General features: G+C 38.3%; 1 protein-coding gene across 4 annotated transcripts in view; it reads left to right on the forward strand.

The window, feature by feature from the left end:
• sertad2b (SERTA domain containing 2b) overlaps positions 1-3,162 on the forward strand; it is a 39,686-nt gene extending 36,524 nt beyond the window's left edge. For 3 of the 4 annotated variants that reach the window (XM_053502205.1, XM_053502207.1, XM_053502204.1), the window contains exon 2: positions 1,376-3,162. In XM_053502205.1, the coding sequence (XP_053358180.1) occupies positions 1,380-2,444 (1,065 nt within the window). In that variant the 5' untranslated portion in view covers positions 1,376-1,379 and the 3' untranslated portion in view covers positions 2,445-3,162. Of the gene's footprint in view, positions 1-758; positions 849-1,375 lie in introns of all 4 variants that reach the window. The other variant, XM_053502206.1, reaches the window with a different exon arrangement.
• Positions 3,163-17,526: the final 14,364 nt, after the last annotated feature.

Genomic DNA, 17,526 nt, shown 5'->3' on the forward strand with positions numbered 1-17,526 from the left:
TAACTGAAAAGCACATATGACTGATCACTCATAAAAACCAAAAAAAAAAATTATCTTTTTTAGTGAGATTTGAGTGACATTTTTTTCATCTTGCAAGTTAGTATTTAATGTTTTACCCAGATATTATAATATTAACCTTTATCTCCACCCGACACGCCTAACACACACACACTTCTCACTCTCATACTGTTGAAACGTCTCTGTCTGTCTGACTCTTGCTGTTCTTTTCACAGCGCTGTACTGTAACAACATGGCGGGCCCCTGAGATGGGCTGTAAATCTGATGTATATTGGGCCGGTACAGTAGCCGAGAGCTTTGTTTCCCAACATGGGGAATGAGAGCAGCCTCACCGCTGCCCCTTTTCTTACGCCCAGCATGCTGTTCTGCCTTTTCCGCTTCCCCCTCTCTAAGCTTACTGGAGTAACACACGACACTGTGTTTTTCATATTGCACACTCACACAACGAGCTCTTACTGAAAGTCTGACACACACTTGCCTCCCTCTCTTAGCAGCAAGACTCAGGAAGCAATAGTCAGAACAGGATTCCTGTAATTGCCCCTATTTCCAGTGCATTGCTCGTCTCTCTTTTAAAAGTGTGAATAGTTGTGTATGGTGATTAATAATTTGAGTGAATCATAGCAGTTTGAAGAGTTTGGTTTTGCATAAAGTCCTTTCCCTATGTTGTGTTACCTTATCTGTTTGGCACAGTTGTAACGTGAGTCGCTGTGTGCTCTTTCTTCTCTGCGGCCACCGTACAGATATTGTAGACTCTCACCCCAGTGGAGGCTCAGAATGCTAATATGATGACAGCTTGCGGGCCAATGTCATGGCAACAAAACTACAATCTGGTAACAGAAACGGTCTTTTATTTTTAACCCAAGTCTACCTGTCGATGCTTAAGCCAACCGATGTTTGGGTTGGGTGTCTGTTTCATTGGTTTTGCATTTTGTCTAACATACCATGTAGCTGTTCATGATGTTTATTGCCTTTATTTATGGTTACTTATGTTTATGTGCCTAACAAGTTTTAACACACCATCTCATTGACTAAATTCCATGTGTTTCCTTCCAAAGGAGTGTTTATGTACTTTACCGTTGTATTTTGCCTTTATGAGTTTTTGGTTTTTGTGGATTTATCTTCGTTTTGATAAATCATGTCATTGTTTTTATTTAGCATCCTTATTCTGGATGAAAAAACATCTAACACATTTTACACATTGTGTTAGAATTTCTTTTTGCTCAATCTTTAATAAACAACATGGTTTATACATTTAAGTGTACATACTTTGGTCATCAGCAAACAAAAAATAAGCGATAAACAAAGAAATTTTCACTTTGGATCTAATTTTCTCTCTCCCTCTCTCCCTCTGGTCCAGATATATGTTGGGTAAAGGAGCAAAGCGGAAGCTAGATGAGGACGATGAGGGAGTGGAAGGCAAAGCGGTGGCGATGGCGGACGGCCTCTCCAAGGTCTCGTACACTCTGCAGAGGCAGACCATCTTTAACATCTCACTGATGAAGCTGTACAGTCAGCGAGCGCTGGCTGAGCCAAGTCTGGAAAAACGTGTGCTCATCAACAACATGTTGCGGCGCATTCAGGATGAGCTGAAGCAGGAGGGCAGCCTGCGTCCACTCTTCTTTCCTCCCTCACCTCCTCCAGACCACCCAATGGATGAGGGATTTCGGGAAGCGCAGCCAGCCTTTGGCGTACTCTCTGTGGTGGCTTCACCGCCTGTGCTATCCCAGCAGCCCCCTGTCCCACCTCCCTCCCCAGCCGTAGCCAGCCCTACACCACTGGATGCTTGCCTTACTCCGGCTTCGCTCCTGGAAGAGGACAGCGCAGTGTTTTGCACTTCTTCCCCTTCACTTCATCATTCTCCATCCAGACTTCGCCCCCTCATGGCCACTGACAGCTTCTCCTCGGCCCTGGATGAAATCGAGGAGCTATGTCCTTCATCTACAGCGGCAGGGTCTATCACTACCTCCTCACTCACAGTGCCCCTTCCTATGCCCCTCCAGCCCTCCAGCCAGCCCACCACAGCCCCAGACTCCAAAAACTGCACAAAGTCCTGCAGCTCAAAGCCAGAAGGATCAAGCCCACTTGCTGTGGAGCGGTTAACAACAGGTACAGCTGGGACAGCAGCTACTGAGTCTAGAGGGATGGACGCTCTCCCTTCAAGTGGCTTGGACATGAGCACTTTGCCATCCTCCTCCTCTTCCTCAGGCTTCCTCACCGATCTGGCCCTGGATGATATTCTGTTTGCTGATATCGACACCTCTATGTACGATTTTGACCCATGCACTTCGGCAGCAGGGGCCTCCCCATCCAAACTATCACCTGTGGTGTCGGCCGATGACCTCATCAAGACTCTAACCCCCAACCAGCCTTTTAAAATGGACCTCACTGAGCTGGACCACATCATGGAAGTGCTGGTAGGATCATGACCACCTTTGGCTGGGAATGCAAATCTTTTTTTGTTTGTTTTTATACGAACTTAAAAAAAAACATAAAGACTTATCATTGTGGGTGTTTTGTACAGTTTTTTTTTTTTAAGGTAAGGCAGTTGTTATTATGAGTGGTGATGTCACCCAGTACTACTTTTCAACACTGTGCATGCACTGTGCTTGCCTTTCCAAATATACACATGAAGGAACACACTTGGCTTCAGTCAGATTCAAGTGCCTTCATCAAAAATGACCACTTGGTAAAATCCTGTCTTTTTGTTTATTGTCTGTATTTAATTTCTTAAGCAAACACAGAAGGAGTAGCAGCTCTCTTTACCATTCTCAGCATACAGGTGCAAGAATGTGCTTAACCAAGTCTATTTTCATATAACTCTCATTTTCATAAAGCACAACAAATTTAAAAGAGGAATTGGTTTATGTGCATCTTTAGTGTTATTGCTAATATGATAATATTATAAAGAAATATTTAAGTAAATTTAATTAAAATTTAATGTTGTGAAATAACTTTTGCTTTTTAGTAAGAAATGGACATGCTTTACCCCAACTGATATTTATATATGAGCTTTGGAAGGATATTTACTTTGAAACAAATTTCAGATGTTCTGCAGTGGAGATTTGGTTCAGGCAATAGGTGCAAACTGTGCTTTTCTTTTAATGTGACAAAGAGTTATTTTTCTCATAACCCCCCCCCCCCCCCCCCCCCCCCAAAAAAAAAAAAAAGGTAATCAAGGTCAAGTCCCTTTATGCGTTGCTAATGCCCATAACCACCAGCTTTTTATTTTCAGGTTTCCACATATTTTTTTACATTTATATTATTTTTGCAATGAAATTTCCGGTAAAAATACAACACTAACTTACAGTATGTGCTTTATAATGCAATTTCATTCATAATTTATGTCATATAAGCAGCCTCAAATTAACATTAATTTTAAAAACTAATCCAAACCAAAACTAAAACATTTTCTACCAGAATACAAGCATTGTGATTGCTTGTTTTGTGCATTTCCCTCTCCCTCTCTTTGCCAGCGGTACATTATTCATATTGCATGCAGGATTTCATCCTAACTGTACAGAAGCATACTGTAGGATTTTAGGCAAGTTGGTATTATGTAACTTTATGCATACCATTGGTTAAGTTTGCCAGTGGTCACCATGTCCTGTCTTGGCTCCTTGTTGTCTCTCTTGGTGGCTTTGGACCAGTAGGAATGGTCAGAACGCTTAGGGACATTAACATAAGAGATTTTAAATTCTAAACATGCATAAGAGAGGCTTGTCCACTGTTACGGTTCAGACTACCAGAAGAGATTTTTATTATTTATATTTTTGCATTACCAGCCTCAATTCTGTGTTTAAAAGCCTGTTTGTGCAACAATAGGCAACATATGCCTTTAGCTCTGAAACCCGCTGCAAACCACTTAGTGCAATCAAACTGGATGTAGGGGATTTAGACTTTCAGTGTTTTCAGTTCACTTCTGAATAATTACATCATACATGTACAAAGGGACCATTTCTCATATCAGCTGCTTAGTATTATAGACCTGTTTACTGGAGAGTGCTGTTAATCAGCCATGACTTTGTCACAAATATCATTTCCTGTCACAGATTTCAAGAGTGTCTTGGCTTCTTAGCATAGATTAACACAGGCATTATCAGACTAGTGAACTGTAATACTGGTTCTTCACTAGTGTGACCATTTTAGATATGGGATATTCGAATTTTCTATTTCCAGAGAAGCCTTTAGTGGGAGTTACAGATCACAACCTATAGTGCTCAAGAGATTATGTAAGAATTTGAAAACATGACGATCAGGAGTATTTAAAGCCAAGCAGGCAATACTATTCATTCATAATTATTATTGATTATTTTAAGTTGTTTGGATTTGGAGTGATTTTTGTTTTAAATTATTTATTTTTCATTTTCTGTGTAAATATATTTATTTTGATGTGAATCTACCATCTGGATTGTAATGTGTACAGAATGTATGGTAGGAATGTACTCTGCGTATAGGAATGTATTATACAATGAATTGGGTTGGAAGCCATCTTTTCATTTAGTTTTTTTTAATGTATTATGTTTTTTTGTTTCTTATATTATAATTTTGGGGTGGTGTTTGTGGCAGTGTTTAGGTATACACTCCCTACCCCTGTTTAAATATGAGTATTTAATGTCTGTGTACATTACTTCATAGTGTGCAAGGGGGGAAAAAACTTGTGAAGCAATACTTTATTCTCTTCAAAAACTTTTGAGGTTCAGACTCCAAAGCATATTTTTAGGAAAGTCTATCTCTAACCCTCAATGCCAAAACATATGAAGAGCAGAAATGAGTGCTGTGTTGATGCCGGTTACTGTTAATATGACATGGTGTCTCCCTTTCTTCAGCCTATACCCCAGACCACCTGTTTGGGGAAATATAACGAGTTCAGTGGTTTTCAAGAGAGAGACCACCAGGAGCTGATAGGGGTGTGTTTGTGTGTGTGTTGAATGTGTGTGTGTGTGTGTGTGTGTGTGTGTGTGTGTGTGTGTGTGTGTGTGTATGTGTGTGGGGGGGTCCCTTTTCTGCTCAGTAAGAGAGGCTGTATTTTTCACAGACCTTGGGAGCTGTGCCTTTTCTATGCAATTACCAACATATTAATTTTGAGGAAAACCCACCCACCAACTGATGATCACTGTATTTAAAACAAGGTGTGGACTGTAGAATATATATAAAAATATCGACAAGTGTCTATGAATTTGAAACAGTCTTACTTTTGTAGTTTTATATCATACAATAAACTATTCAAATTAAAATGTGTTTTATAATCGCCATTTTTTATCACTTTTACAAAGTTTACTTGATTATTTAAGTGTGTATGTATTGTACATTCTTGAGTTATAAACAGACAGATATAATCTTTTTAGTGTTTTCATCACATTCTTTCTCTCTGCTGTGTCTCAAAACTAATATCAGGAATTTCTGCATCAACAGTTGCCACCATTTTGTAACTGTGACTCATGAGCTGTTACTGTGAGCCTATTTCCAGCATTGGGGACACACAGCTGCAGAGAGCAGAGCCACTTTTAGTTCATAGCATGTGGCTGTGTCTCATTTGTGTGCATAAAGCAGTAAGAAGGGGAATCCAGACAAGAATATGGACTAGTCATCTAGTTAGGACAGACAAGAGTTTTCTTTTCTCTAATGTAAAGCACTGACTTTATGTGAATGAGTAAATCACCCGAGCAGCAGCCAAGGCGTAGTTATGCACCATGTGGAACACACTTAGCCTGTCTGTTTATAGAAGTGCTTTTTAATTTAGCTGTTGTTTTGCCTGTGCTTTGTCTATTGGTCATGCAATTTTAATGTAACTGATAGGTATTTAGAGATGTTGGCTTATATAGTTTTCAAAGGATTTACTGCAGTATTAACCATCGCCTATATCTTCCTCTTCTGACAACTTTTGTCAAAACAGCAAACTTCATATGCGTGTTTTATTGTTAAACAAGAAAATTCATTTTAATGAAAAAACGTCATAGCTTTTTTGTCATACAGTACTATAAAAGTCAATTGTGTTGGTAAAATACCTGAAAAACTTGTTGCAACACTTAATGCACATGTTGCTGCATGTTTTTTAAATCAAATATGCCTGTAATCACTTTAATCATTCCACCTTAGCATATTTTCACACTTTCTGCTTTAAACAAGTTTGAGTGATCCAAGAAGTCACAGCTTGATGACTCGGCATAAATCAACATAAATGAGTTCAGACCACTCTAAAATAACCCACCTGCAAACACTCTAAGGTTCATCTGAGTATGGGATCTATGTTGTTTTCTTTTTAACTTTATTCGTGCATGCTACAAATCTAAGTGTCTAAGTGTCCTGTGGGTTCCTGGACAGATATATTTCTAAATTTTATGTCACTTAACATAAATGAAGTAATGATACTCAAATGGCAGTTGTGTAGTTCCATGGCAGGGACACAGAGGAACACAATAACTAAGCTAGTAGTAGCACTGAGACACTAGGAAGTATTCTAAAATATATATAAAATATTTAAGCAGCAATAATAATAATAATAATAATAATAATAATAATTCAGTGAAAGGACGAAAAATCAACTGTGTATTACTATTGCTATATACACTCAGTAAATACTGTATTAGGAACATCTGTAAACCAATTCACTCATGCAATTCTCTAATAAGCCAGTTGTGTGGCAGCAGGTCTAATGCATAAGATCATACAAAAACCAATCAATCATTGCTTATTTCTTGTTGACTTGTGTACCCCTAGGCTTCTAATGGCTGCTTCTAGTATAATAATGCACAATGACACAAAGCAAAATTCTTCTCAAACTGGTTTCATGAACATGACAATGAGTTCAGTGTTCTTCAATTGCCTTCCCAGTCACCGGATCTGAATTCAGTGGAAAACCTTTGGGACAGGATTTACAGCATCAAAGTGCACCTGAAAACTCTACATGACTACATAATGCAGTCATGTCAACATGGACCTGAATCTCAAAGAAAGGCTTCCAACATCTTGTGGAATCTGCCCATGAAGAACTGAGGTTGTTTTGGAAGTAAATGGAGACCCTTCCCAGTATAAGTATAGTGTTCCGATACCAATAATACATATTCCTGTACACATACTATTCCTATACTAAGTGTTTAGTGAGTGCATGCCATATATGAATGTGTTTTGTCTATTCCAAGCACTTGCATGAGCTAAACAGTAAGTTTTTGGTTTTGACAGTCAATCTCTGGTATTTCATTTTAATTTTGTTTTGCTATCAATTTTACAACCACAGGTGGCATCATAAAGCAATTATTCTATATGACAGATAATTCAGTGTTACGTACACAGCTATTAAACTATGATAAAGTAGTTGGGTGTAAAAAAGTAGTTTGACATCTCATCAATGCTCAGAAGTCCTCTTTTGAGCCCATTTGTACTGCGATCATTAAAAGTCTTTTTCAGCTAGGCCCACTATAACTGTATAAAAAATCATTAATTTAAAAGAAACTGTATGTGTTCCACTATGTATGAAATGGTTTAGATTAATTAAGTTTAATTAATTAAGGGATAGTTTATGTTTTTGTAAATAACAACATAAATACACAATAACATACAGGAAATATGAACTGTATATGATTGTAGTCTGGTTCAATGCTGAGGCACTATAAATTAAACACCAGCTTCATACCCAGATGTCTTTTGGAGTTATGCCCCAAGGAGCCAAATCTGCCCAGGTGGCCACTGGTTTAAAATGATAGGGTAATAATTATCAAACTAGGATTCCCATATTTATAAGTAATGCTTATCCAACTTGTGAACTGAACTATCCCCCCTGCAAGGCACTGTGTCTTTAAAGATGTTGAAATACTGATTAGCAAGCTCAGCAGTTTCAATGCCTGTTGGTAAGGCAAGCAGAGGAAAAAGTCTTAGGGATTTTGACAATCAGTTCAGAAGCACTGGAATATTTGTCATGCCTTGGAAGATTTGTAGCAACATCTAAGGCTAGGTGCAACCATGACCATTGAGAAATTGGAGTGTGCCAGTGGGAAGAATCCTCGAGGCTTTGGATTGGGTACATAATAAGCATCATTCGGTAAAGTGCTGAAGCGTGGATTCTCACCAGTATTTAGTGACAAGAACATGATAGGTTGTGATCACCCCAGTTAACAGTAACTAGAGAAATGTACTGCATGCAGACAGGTGATAAAGGCATCACATAAATTGGAGGAATTTTTTTTTTTTATCTGGGGTGATGCCTGGACTGGTTAGATTCTTAGAGCCTGTATGGTGACCACACAACATTTGGGATTATCTCTGTGGTTTCAGGTTTTCAGCTTGATGGGCTATCTGGGATTTAGCATCAGCTTTAACAGAATCATCTCATATAATAAACTGAAATCTTTACAAAAGAAGATTTGGTGATGGTGAAACCTTTTTTTAAGTTTTTTTTTTATGTTGTAAAGGGATAAATTAACAGGATAATCTGTGCTAACCATCAAAGCCTAACTGACCAGTAGATTACTGTTACTATGGTTTTTCTTTAAGTAAGCAATAACTTATGTAAAAATAAAAGGATGGGTTTTATTCGATAGGAAAGCCTTGATGGCACCCATTAACCTCAACTATGCATGGCAAACTAAACAAACAGCAGGATGCCATCTCTTCTTTTCCGTTGTAGACAAGTTTTATTTTCTATCTGCTTTTTAACACGGATATGTGGTTAGTCACCAAAGGACAGTGATGTTTTAAAGCCAGTTAATGACTGTTTGGACCTTAATATTATCCATGACAGTCACTTCCTTTCTTTTAATGTACTATACTTACAGGACACAGAACTCAAATCTTTTCTGGATTCTCTCTACAAGAAAATTGGAATATGTCAAAATGTTATCAATGTAAGCAATAAACCAAGCCACTAACAAAACCAAACGACATTACTGCGTATTTACAGTTCCAAGATGTACAGCAAAAGCAGTTGTCCACTCTTTCTCTGTCTCTTTTGTCATTCTCATCATGCTATAGGTACTTTGTCAAACTTTATCAAGTTTTTTATGATCGTAATCATTACAAGTCTAATAAGAAAAAGAAAGTGTATAGAGATAGCATAGTGCTTGTGATTTATTTGAGGTCATGTAGGGATTTGTTGAATATAACCTTGGACAAAAGGTCTCAAAGATATACACTCATTACTTTGCCATGTGGATGGTTTAAGAGCTTCATGAAAGAGTTCAACAAATAATAATAATAAAAAAACTTAATGATTCGTTGTTGAATGTTGAAGAGTACAGCAGACAAACACTGACACTTAAACAGACCTCCTCCTTCATATGAGTCGAGTTTAGAGCTGTGTAAGTAGTTGCCAGTGGCTCGCACAATAGGAGCGGAAATAAAACTCCCGGGATATAGAAGTTGTTCAGTGAGGTTTGCAAGCAAAACATAAGGAGCAGAATTTTGGTGCAGTTGTCACCACCTAGTTGCAATATATTGTATTATAAAAGGAAGACAGATGGAAGCAGGTGAATGTTCAGATTGTATAAACATTTATTCAAATTAGACAACCCAATAAGAATAAAAAAACAATCAAAATCAGAGAACAGACAGAAGGTTAGATGACTGGTAAACCGGAATAAATGTGCAAAGCATATGCAGCAAAGGTCAAACCATATGGACTAAAAAAGGAAAAAAAGAAATAATATATAAACATTTACCAGAGACAACTGAAAACCTGATTTAAAAAAATCATATTGTTTAACAGTATTAGTGTTTGAATACAGATGTGTCTTGGATTATGACCAAGGCTACATTTCAGTTTGTCTCTGACTGAGTCATGTGGTGTGAAAAATGGCTGAGCATTTTGGTAGTTGGAGATCGTACTGTACCTACTACTGACCTGGTTGAGTAGTTGAAAAGTTCTTAATTCTAACACCTCCATTAGCATCCAGATGAAACAGAACAAGACTAAATTTTCTTAATTGCAACGCTGACCAACACTGTCTGACTGACCGGAGCACCTGTATTCCTAGCTGTTTCTTCTGAAGGTTCAATCTATATGTCATCTTCCCTCTCTTTCTCTCCTTTCCATGTGTATTGTTGTGCACATTATAAGTATGATTTTAAGCGGTGAGATTGTTATCTGATTAATCTGTGACAGAATAGCACACAGAGCTGTTCAGCTATTAAAACCAGTGGCCATAGTTGCAGAGACAAAGTGTCTAAGCAGCTGCATTTATAATTGGATTCTGCTCAGTTCACAGAGGGCATCTACAGCCTTTCCTGTTTCTGTGAAAGTGTGGGGGGTGGTGGTGGTAGTGGTGGTACTGTAGAGACACTGCAGTAGACTTGCACTCTGCTCTGCCCACCTTCCCACCCTCTCTCCACCTCTCCCTGTCAGGTTGGCTTTGTGCGGCTATCTCAATGATCCTGTTCCGCTCGGCCTGTGGAGGGAATGAAGCCACGCCTGCTCTTCGCAAACCACAAGCCCTGCTCAACACACACACACACACACACACACACACAGTCACACATGTTTATATAATGCCTATGTCAGCACAGCATTGCCCCCACTGGCTGGAATGTAGAGTACATAGTGTGGAGGCCTCTACATCTCTCAGAACTCCACCCTCTAAGGAACACACTTAACTAGTGATGATACATTGCTGCATTGTTGTCACTTTTTATACATAAGGAACAGTATGTTTTCATACAAAAACCTGTGAATGAATAAATGAATGGAGCACCTTCACAAGACTCATATGTTCACGTTAAAACTAAACATATTCCAAAAACTGTAAAGCTTCAAGAATGTTGAAAGCAGAGTTTGTATGTTTTATATCTACTGACCATATAAACAGCTAGTAGAGTCAGACATATTACCAAGGTCATTTTTCATCACCATAGAAGTAACAGACAGGAGCAGTAAAAACTTACAGAAACAAAATGTTTCCCCTAGGTGTTCACTAGCTGACTACGATGGCCATAGCAGATGATTTACACCTTCTTTATAATTATTAAATATAATAATATGAAATACTATTTAAAATAGAAATATTTTATTACTCGATAAAAAGGAAAAGGGAAGATATCTTGGTATTGATTTGAAATAACCCTTACTTCTACAGTAAGGGGTGCAGTTGACCAGACAAATGCCTACAATAAATGCCCCCACTACATCACATTTTTTTTTATTTATTTCAGTGCAGAATGTCAGTGCCAAAGGTCTTTGGAAGTTAATGATTATAAAGGAAAGAATGAAGATACCAAAGACCAGCTGAAATGAGGAAATATCTAAACAGTTTGACTTAAGGCTAGGAGACACATAATTTACAGTAAATTAGTAATTGTCTAGAATTACTACTAATGTGCTACTAATGACTCAAGTGGCATTGATTTTATGTAATTTACTAAATTCCATATAAAAACTCACATTTTCCTTCATGTATTAATAACTGTGCTCAAACAAGTTCTTTAATTTATAGCAATGATGTATTAACAAATTTTGATTTATCACATTCCTACTATACAAAAATAAAGAACAATAATGGGTTCAGATGATCTTAACTATCATGAACAACTTGTTCACCGTTTGTATTCGCAGGAGGTTGTGAGAATGAATGCATGTGATTGCATGTGCACATGAACAGGTTCATGTGATTTCCAGTGTGCAAGTGTTGAGGGGAAAGACCCAGAGTGAGGAGCCAGAGCAGGAAGTAAAAGGCAGACCACACACAGCTGCAGCATGGAAGCAGTGGGTGTGAGGAAGTGTGTGGGAGTGTGACATTAAAAAACACACAAACAAGGGACAGATAGAGACAGTAGTATAATAAATGAAGAATGTAAACACTTGCTTAAATTTTGTGAAATAAAGAACAAAATATGGCATCTGAGACTTGGCATCTCATTCTTTATTAGACAGTATCAGATCAGATGGCACAAATCCCTCTTTTTTATGTACTAATAAAAATTCAGAATACTATTAAACACAGCCCCATGATTCACTATTTTATTCATTTCACATTAAAAAAAGAGATTATAAGAGTCATGCTGGTGGTTGACGGTTGGTATCAGTTAAAGGGCTGTGAGCAGGAGAAAGAGGCGTATAGACAGTAAGGTGTTCAGCAGGCCCAGGTGCACCCAGTTGGGTTGCTATGTCCAGTGTGAAGCCCTTCTGCAGGACTTTCCGCATGAGATGATGAGGAGAATGGAGCAGTGGGAGAGGAGCACTCAGTTACTGCAGCATTAACCTAATTACAGCCAGGCTCTGCTAAATAAACACTTATTAAATTTGCATGCTCAAATACACTTATAAATGAACAAGGTCAGAATGTGAAGTGCTTTTCACCCTCACACAGGAATGACCAAGAGTCCACGCAGTTTTATATAAATTCATGGGTGTGCAATGTTTGTTGATGTGTCTATAGAATACTAGACTGCGCTTGAACTACAAAGACGAACATTTGGGGGGAAAACGACAGTAAAATGGTAGTAAACTTAATCTTTTCGCCAAATATAAAATATATCTTGTCAATAAAAACATTTACAATTATCCCGAGACAATCACCAAGTAATATGACATTAACGTTACGTTTATGCGACCAAATGATCAAGTGCCTACAAGCGTTTAGAGTTTGTTGGGTATATTGCATAAGCCTGACCCCTAGTGGCTAAAACATTTATTACTTACAACCAATTTATTTGTATTAATCAGATTCCAACTCACTCATCTTCTATACCGCTTTATCCTGTATTCAGGGTCACGGGGGCTTGGAGCCTATCCCAGGAGGCTTAGGGCACGAGGCAGGGTACACCCTGGACAGGGTGCCAACCCATCGCAGGGCACACACATACACACACTCACCAGTGGCGGCCGGCCCATAGGGGGCGCTGGGGCACCGCCCTCCCTGATAAGAGGGGCTAAAAATGTAAAATATATTTTTTACAAATTAAGTTTTTAAATTCGGTTTACCCACCAGTATGTGCCTACATGCGATATGAATAACATATACAACATTTCCCACCTAGTGACATTCATTCAACAGTGAATTTCCACAGACAGACTTGTATCGTTTCTGTCATGGGGCGCTGAGAAAAAGCGCCCCTGAGTGCAGCCAAATAGCCAGTCATGTAGCTGTTGCTAGGGTAAATTAATAAATATGCGGCCAATCAGTTTCTCAGAATTTTATGGTCTTGGGGCGCTGGAAATTCTGCCCCAAGCCGCAGAAAATACCGCGAGATTTAAGTTTTTTTTTCTTTTGAGGCGCGGCCAATCAGAGAGAGGCGCGGTCAATCAGAGTAATGATGGCGAACTTAACGAGCGAAGATCAGTTTCCACCAAATTCGGTGAGATCCTTATTAATATACCCGTTTTAGACTGTTGTGTTAAATTGCATTTTTAAAACTGTTTTTCTTTGTGTGAACCACTTTGAGATGCAACTTTGCTTGAAAGGTGATCCAGCTGATCATACCCTTTGATGTTGATTATTGTATTTGATACTCTCTTAAGAATACATGGCGTATTATACAATGGAAATTTGTTCATTTACTTTATCTGTGAAACTGGTGATTTTGAGGAGGAGATTAAATCATTACTGTTAATTGTAATCATCGTCTGACTGTTGATTTTAATTCTTATATTGGACTAAGCAAAGAAATATTTTGTCACATCAGCCCCACCAGGAAAAATTTTCACCAGCCGCCACTGACACTCACACACCCATTCACACACTACGGGCAATTTGGGAACGCCAATTAGCCTAACCTGCATATCTTTGGACTGTGGGAGGAAACCGGAATACCCGGTGGAAACCCACCAAGCACGGGGAGAACATGCACACCATGCACACAGAGACAGGAATCGAGCCTGGCCGGGAATCAAGCCCGAATGGAGGTGTGATATTATTAGTTTTGCCTTAAAATGACGCCAGCGCTTTAAAATTCATTTATACCAATTCAGCGCTGTTATTTCAGCTGTAAAAATTTAATCTTATCCCATTAAAATATTCAGTTTATTCTGAATTTCTTATTAATATCTATTAGTGCGAGTGTTTGTTTACATTAACCATGTAAAAGAGCTATTTATAAGAAGATTATTAAACCCGAAAAATAGTTGTTTATAACATCGCTTTTACCCAGCACTTTCATTTCACTTGTGGTGCTGGTTAACCTTTTATCCATATATCGAAGTATTGTACCAGATATCTAGGCAGATATCTACAGTAAGTCATGCATGTAAAATTCTTTATTAAATTCTGTTCAGCGGTCGATTTAAGATGCGCTCACAGTTAGACGCATGCGCAGTATGTTATCCCAACATGCGGTTTATAGTCTTTCACAAAACTGCTTATAACTTCACTCATGGGCGTCGCTAGGCCATTTTTAGGGGGGCTTACATTTGTAATCAGCCCCCTAAAAATTCTCCATAAACTTCACACAAACTGCTGGTCGCCCATCGTCCCCTTTAAATTTCATATCATATGAAAGTGGCGGCAGACTTCGGCTCCTTCGGCTCCTTCGGCTCCTCCCCGTCTTTCAGCGGGTCTTTAATTCGCCATCACAGAGGGAGAATTAAGGCAAGGTGTGTGTTTTTCGATAAATTGTTATATCTGCATCAGTGCAGTCCTTTCTCATAAATACAGTTTACAAAATGTCATGAAGGATTAATCAGTTAAATTTTCGCTGTGTTCACCCTCATCACACCAGCTGTTTCCTCCAGTGAACATGAAGCCCTTGATCATACTCTATCAACCTATAGTCTACTTTATACAACAATCATTCCGTACTGCTTTAATTGAAAAAACCTAACTGTCTATATAAAACATTGCACAGTGCATATGGCATTAACTACCATAGAGTTCTGCACATAAATGATTAAAATTAGTGACAAACAGCATTCATCAGCCTCATAGGTGTGTTGTTTATATCGCTCATCAATGTAAGTTTAAAGTTATGTGCTGTTTTCTGGTTACATTTTTCTGATTGTACCTGTACATAGAAAAATGTTTATACAGTAAACAGAGTGTGTGATCAAGAAGACTCATTTGAGTACTGATTCTAAGCAAGCAAAATATGTGTAAAACATCTATGGGGGCTGAGCCCCCCTTAACTGAAAATCCTAGATCCGCCCCTGACTTCACTTATACTCAATATTTTGATTTCATTATGTTTAAGTTCAGGGAAATACCGTGCTGTGATCAAATCTGGCTGGACAGACATCCAGGCATACAGACAGACATCCAGGCATACAGACAGACATCCAGGCATACAGACAGACATCCAGACAAACATATGGACATACAACAGAAAATGTTCTTAGACTGGTTTCCCCAGTATATGAAACATAATGATATAATTGAAAGGGCAAGATCTGAGCAATGTACAATGACGAACATGCAAACTCCATGCACATAGAACCTAGGTGGCATTCAAACCTTTGACCCTGGAGGTGCAAGGCCACTGTAAGTTTACAAAGTCACCATGCTGCCATCATTATTATTATGCGTAACACTGCCTCCATAGGCAAGTGGGCACTATGCATGATTTTTTTTTTTTTTTTATTAAAACAATACAAAAAATACAGAACATATTAAACACATTTACAAATAACAGCAGCAGCAAAAATAATAACAACAACACACACGAGAGAGAGAGAGAGAGAGAGAAAAAACATTAATTAAAACAAATAAATATAAGGACAAGGAACTATAGATTTGAAAGTCCAAAACACTATGCATGATTGGTGCATCAGTTCATATGCTTCCCTTCTTACCGTCTCTCAGGATGTTCTCTCACTTACAGTTTATACCGCTTTATCCTGTATACAGGTTTGCAGGGGGCCTGGAGTCTTAGAGGATCCCAGGATTCTTAGGGTATGAGGCGGACTACACCCTGGACAGGGTAGCAATCCAAGGGCACACACACACACACTCATTCAGACACCATGTGCAATTTGTGAACGCCATTTTGCCTAAACTGCCTGTCTTTGGACTGTGAGAGAAAACCAGAGTTCCCGGAGGAAATCCTCCAAGCACAGGGAAAATATGCAAACTCCGTGCACACACAGGCGGGAATCAAACTTGGACCCTGGAGATGCAAGGCGACAATGCTAACCACTAAGCCACTGTACGACTACCCTGATGCTCTGGAATAGGAAAAATCTGGATTTATCAGATGACATGACCTTTTCCCACCGCTTTAAAGTCCAATCTTCATGCTTTCTAACAAAAAAAGAACAAATCTGATCAATATTCTTCTTATAACCACACAGCTGGATTGTTTCAATCCTGTGACTTCTCGTCACATTTTCACGTGGAAATGCTTTTACCTTCAATATTAGACATAATTTCCCAGTTTTCATAAACTTCTAGTGCCGAGTTTTTACAATACAACTTCACCAGGTGTTTAAGTTATCTCCATTCACGCCATTTTTGTTTCCTGCCCACATTTCTTTTATAACCCTAAGGGTTTATCACTAACATTCCAGGCTTTAACAATGCACTGGATTGTACATGTGTATTTGGAAGGTTCTTAACCCAGTTTCAACTATTTCAAATCTCCTTAGTTTTTTCTTTCCTTGTTTTCCTTCTGAAGCGGTCTTTTTTTTTTTTTCCTAGGCAGTGTACTTTGTGAGGCGTAAATTAGCTTTATTTATCAAACAGCGCAACCAAGTGGTACTATTGGAAATTGCTCATAAAATGCAAAACCATATGCATCGGCTTATCTCTTAATAGCTTTGTCGTTTTCACATCAAACTTTGTATGCCACACGCCCACATGGCGCGCATGTCAAATATATAAATAACAATAAAATGTGTCATAATAATCATAACAGCTTTGCTGCCCCATCACTACCTGGATCATAGTTCAATCCTGAACACTTTTATTAATTCATTAATTCATTCATTCATTACTTAATGTGTCCATGTGGATTTTTTCTGTTTATTATTATTATTATTAATATTATTAATTTTTTTGTTGCAATCTTATGTTGTATAGGGCAAGAAACCTCAAACGTTTGTTGTCTTGGATAGCTTTCATTGAAAAAAAAAATCACAGACCACGTCGAAGAACAACATTTATTGTTTATTTATTAACACATTTATTAAAAGCATTTTCTTTGCAGTTTTCAAACCTCCCATTCATATAATATATTTTATTAAACGTCATTAGATTCCACTCGATTTTATTAAGGTTGTATTTCACAATCCCTAAATGCCTTTCACTGGATTCGGGAGTATAAAGTGTAAATGTGGTTGGTTAGTCTCTCTCTCTCTCTCTCTCGCTCTCTCAAGTGTAAATCCAAGGGATTTGATTTATGATTAATTTATTATAGTATTAACCACACTACAGGAGCTCTCTGATTTTTACCAACACTTGATTTAGGCTATTTCTTTAAAAAATGTAAATGTAAACTGTTACTATTTTTCTCACTCCTCCACGCACTGAAAAGCCCCTGTGGGAAATCAGGAAAATTGCACAGAGGGCTATGAACCCTTTACAGATTATTCCCAAGCCGCCTACTATGATGCTTAACAGTAATTTAACCAGAAGAGCCACACACTGTTATTTTGATGTA

This window comes from Clarias gariepinus, chromosome 8 (genome assembly GCF_024256425.1).
Source record: "Clarias gariepinus isolate MV-2021 ecotype Netherlands chromosome 8, CGAR_prim_01v2, whole genome shotgun sequence".
Lineage (NCBI taxonomy): Eukaryota > Metazoa > Chordata > Actinopteri > Siluriformes > Clariidae > Clarias > Clarias gariepinus.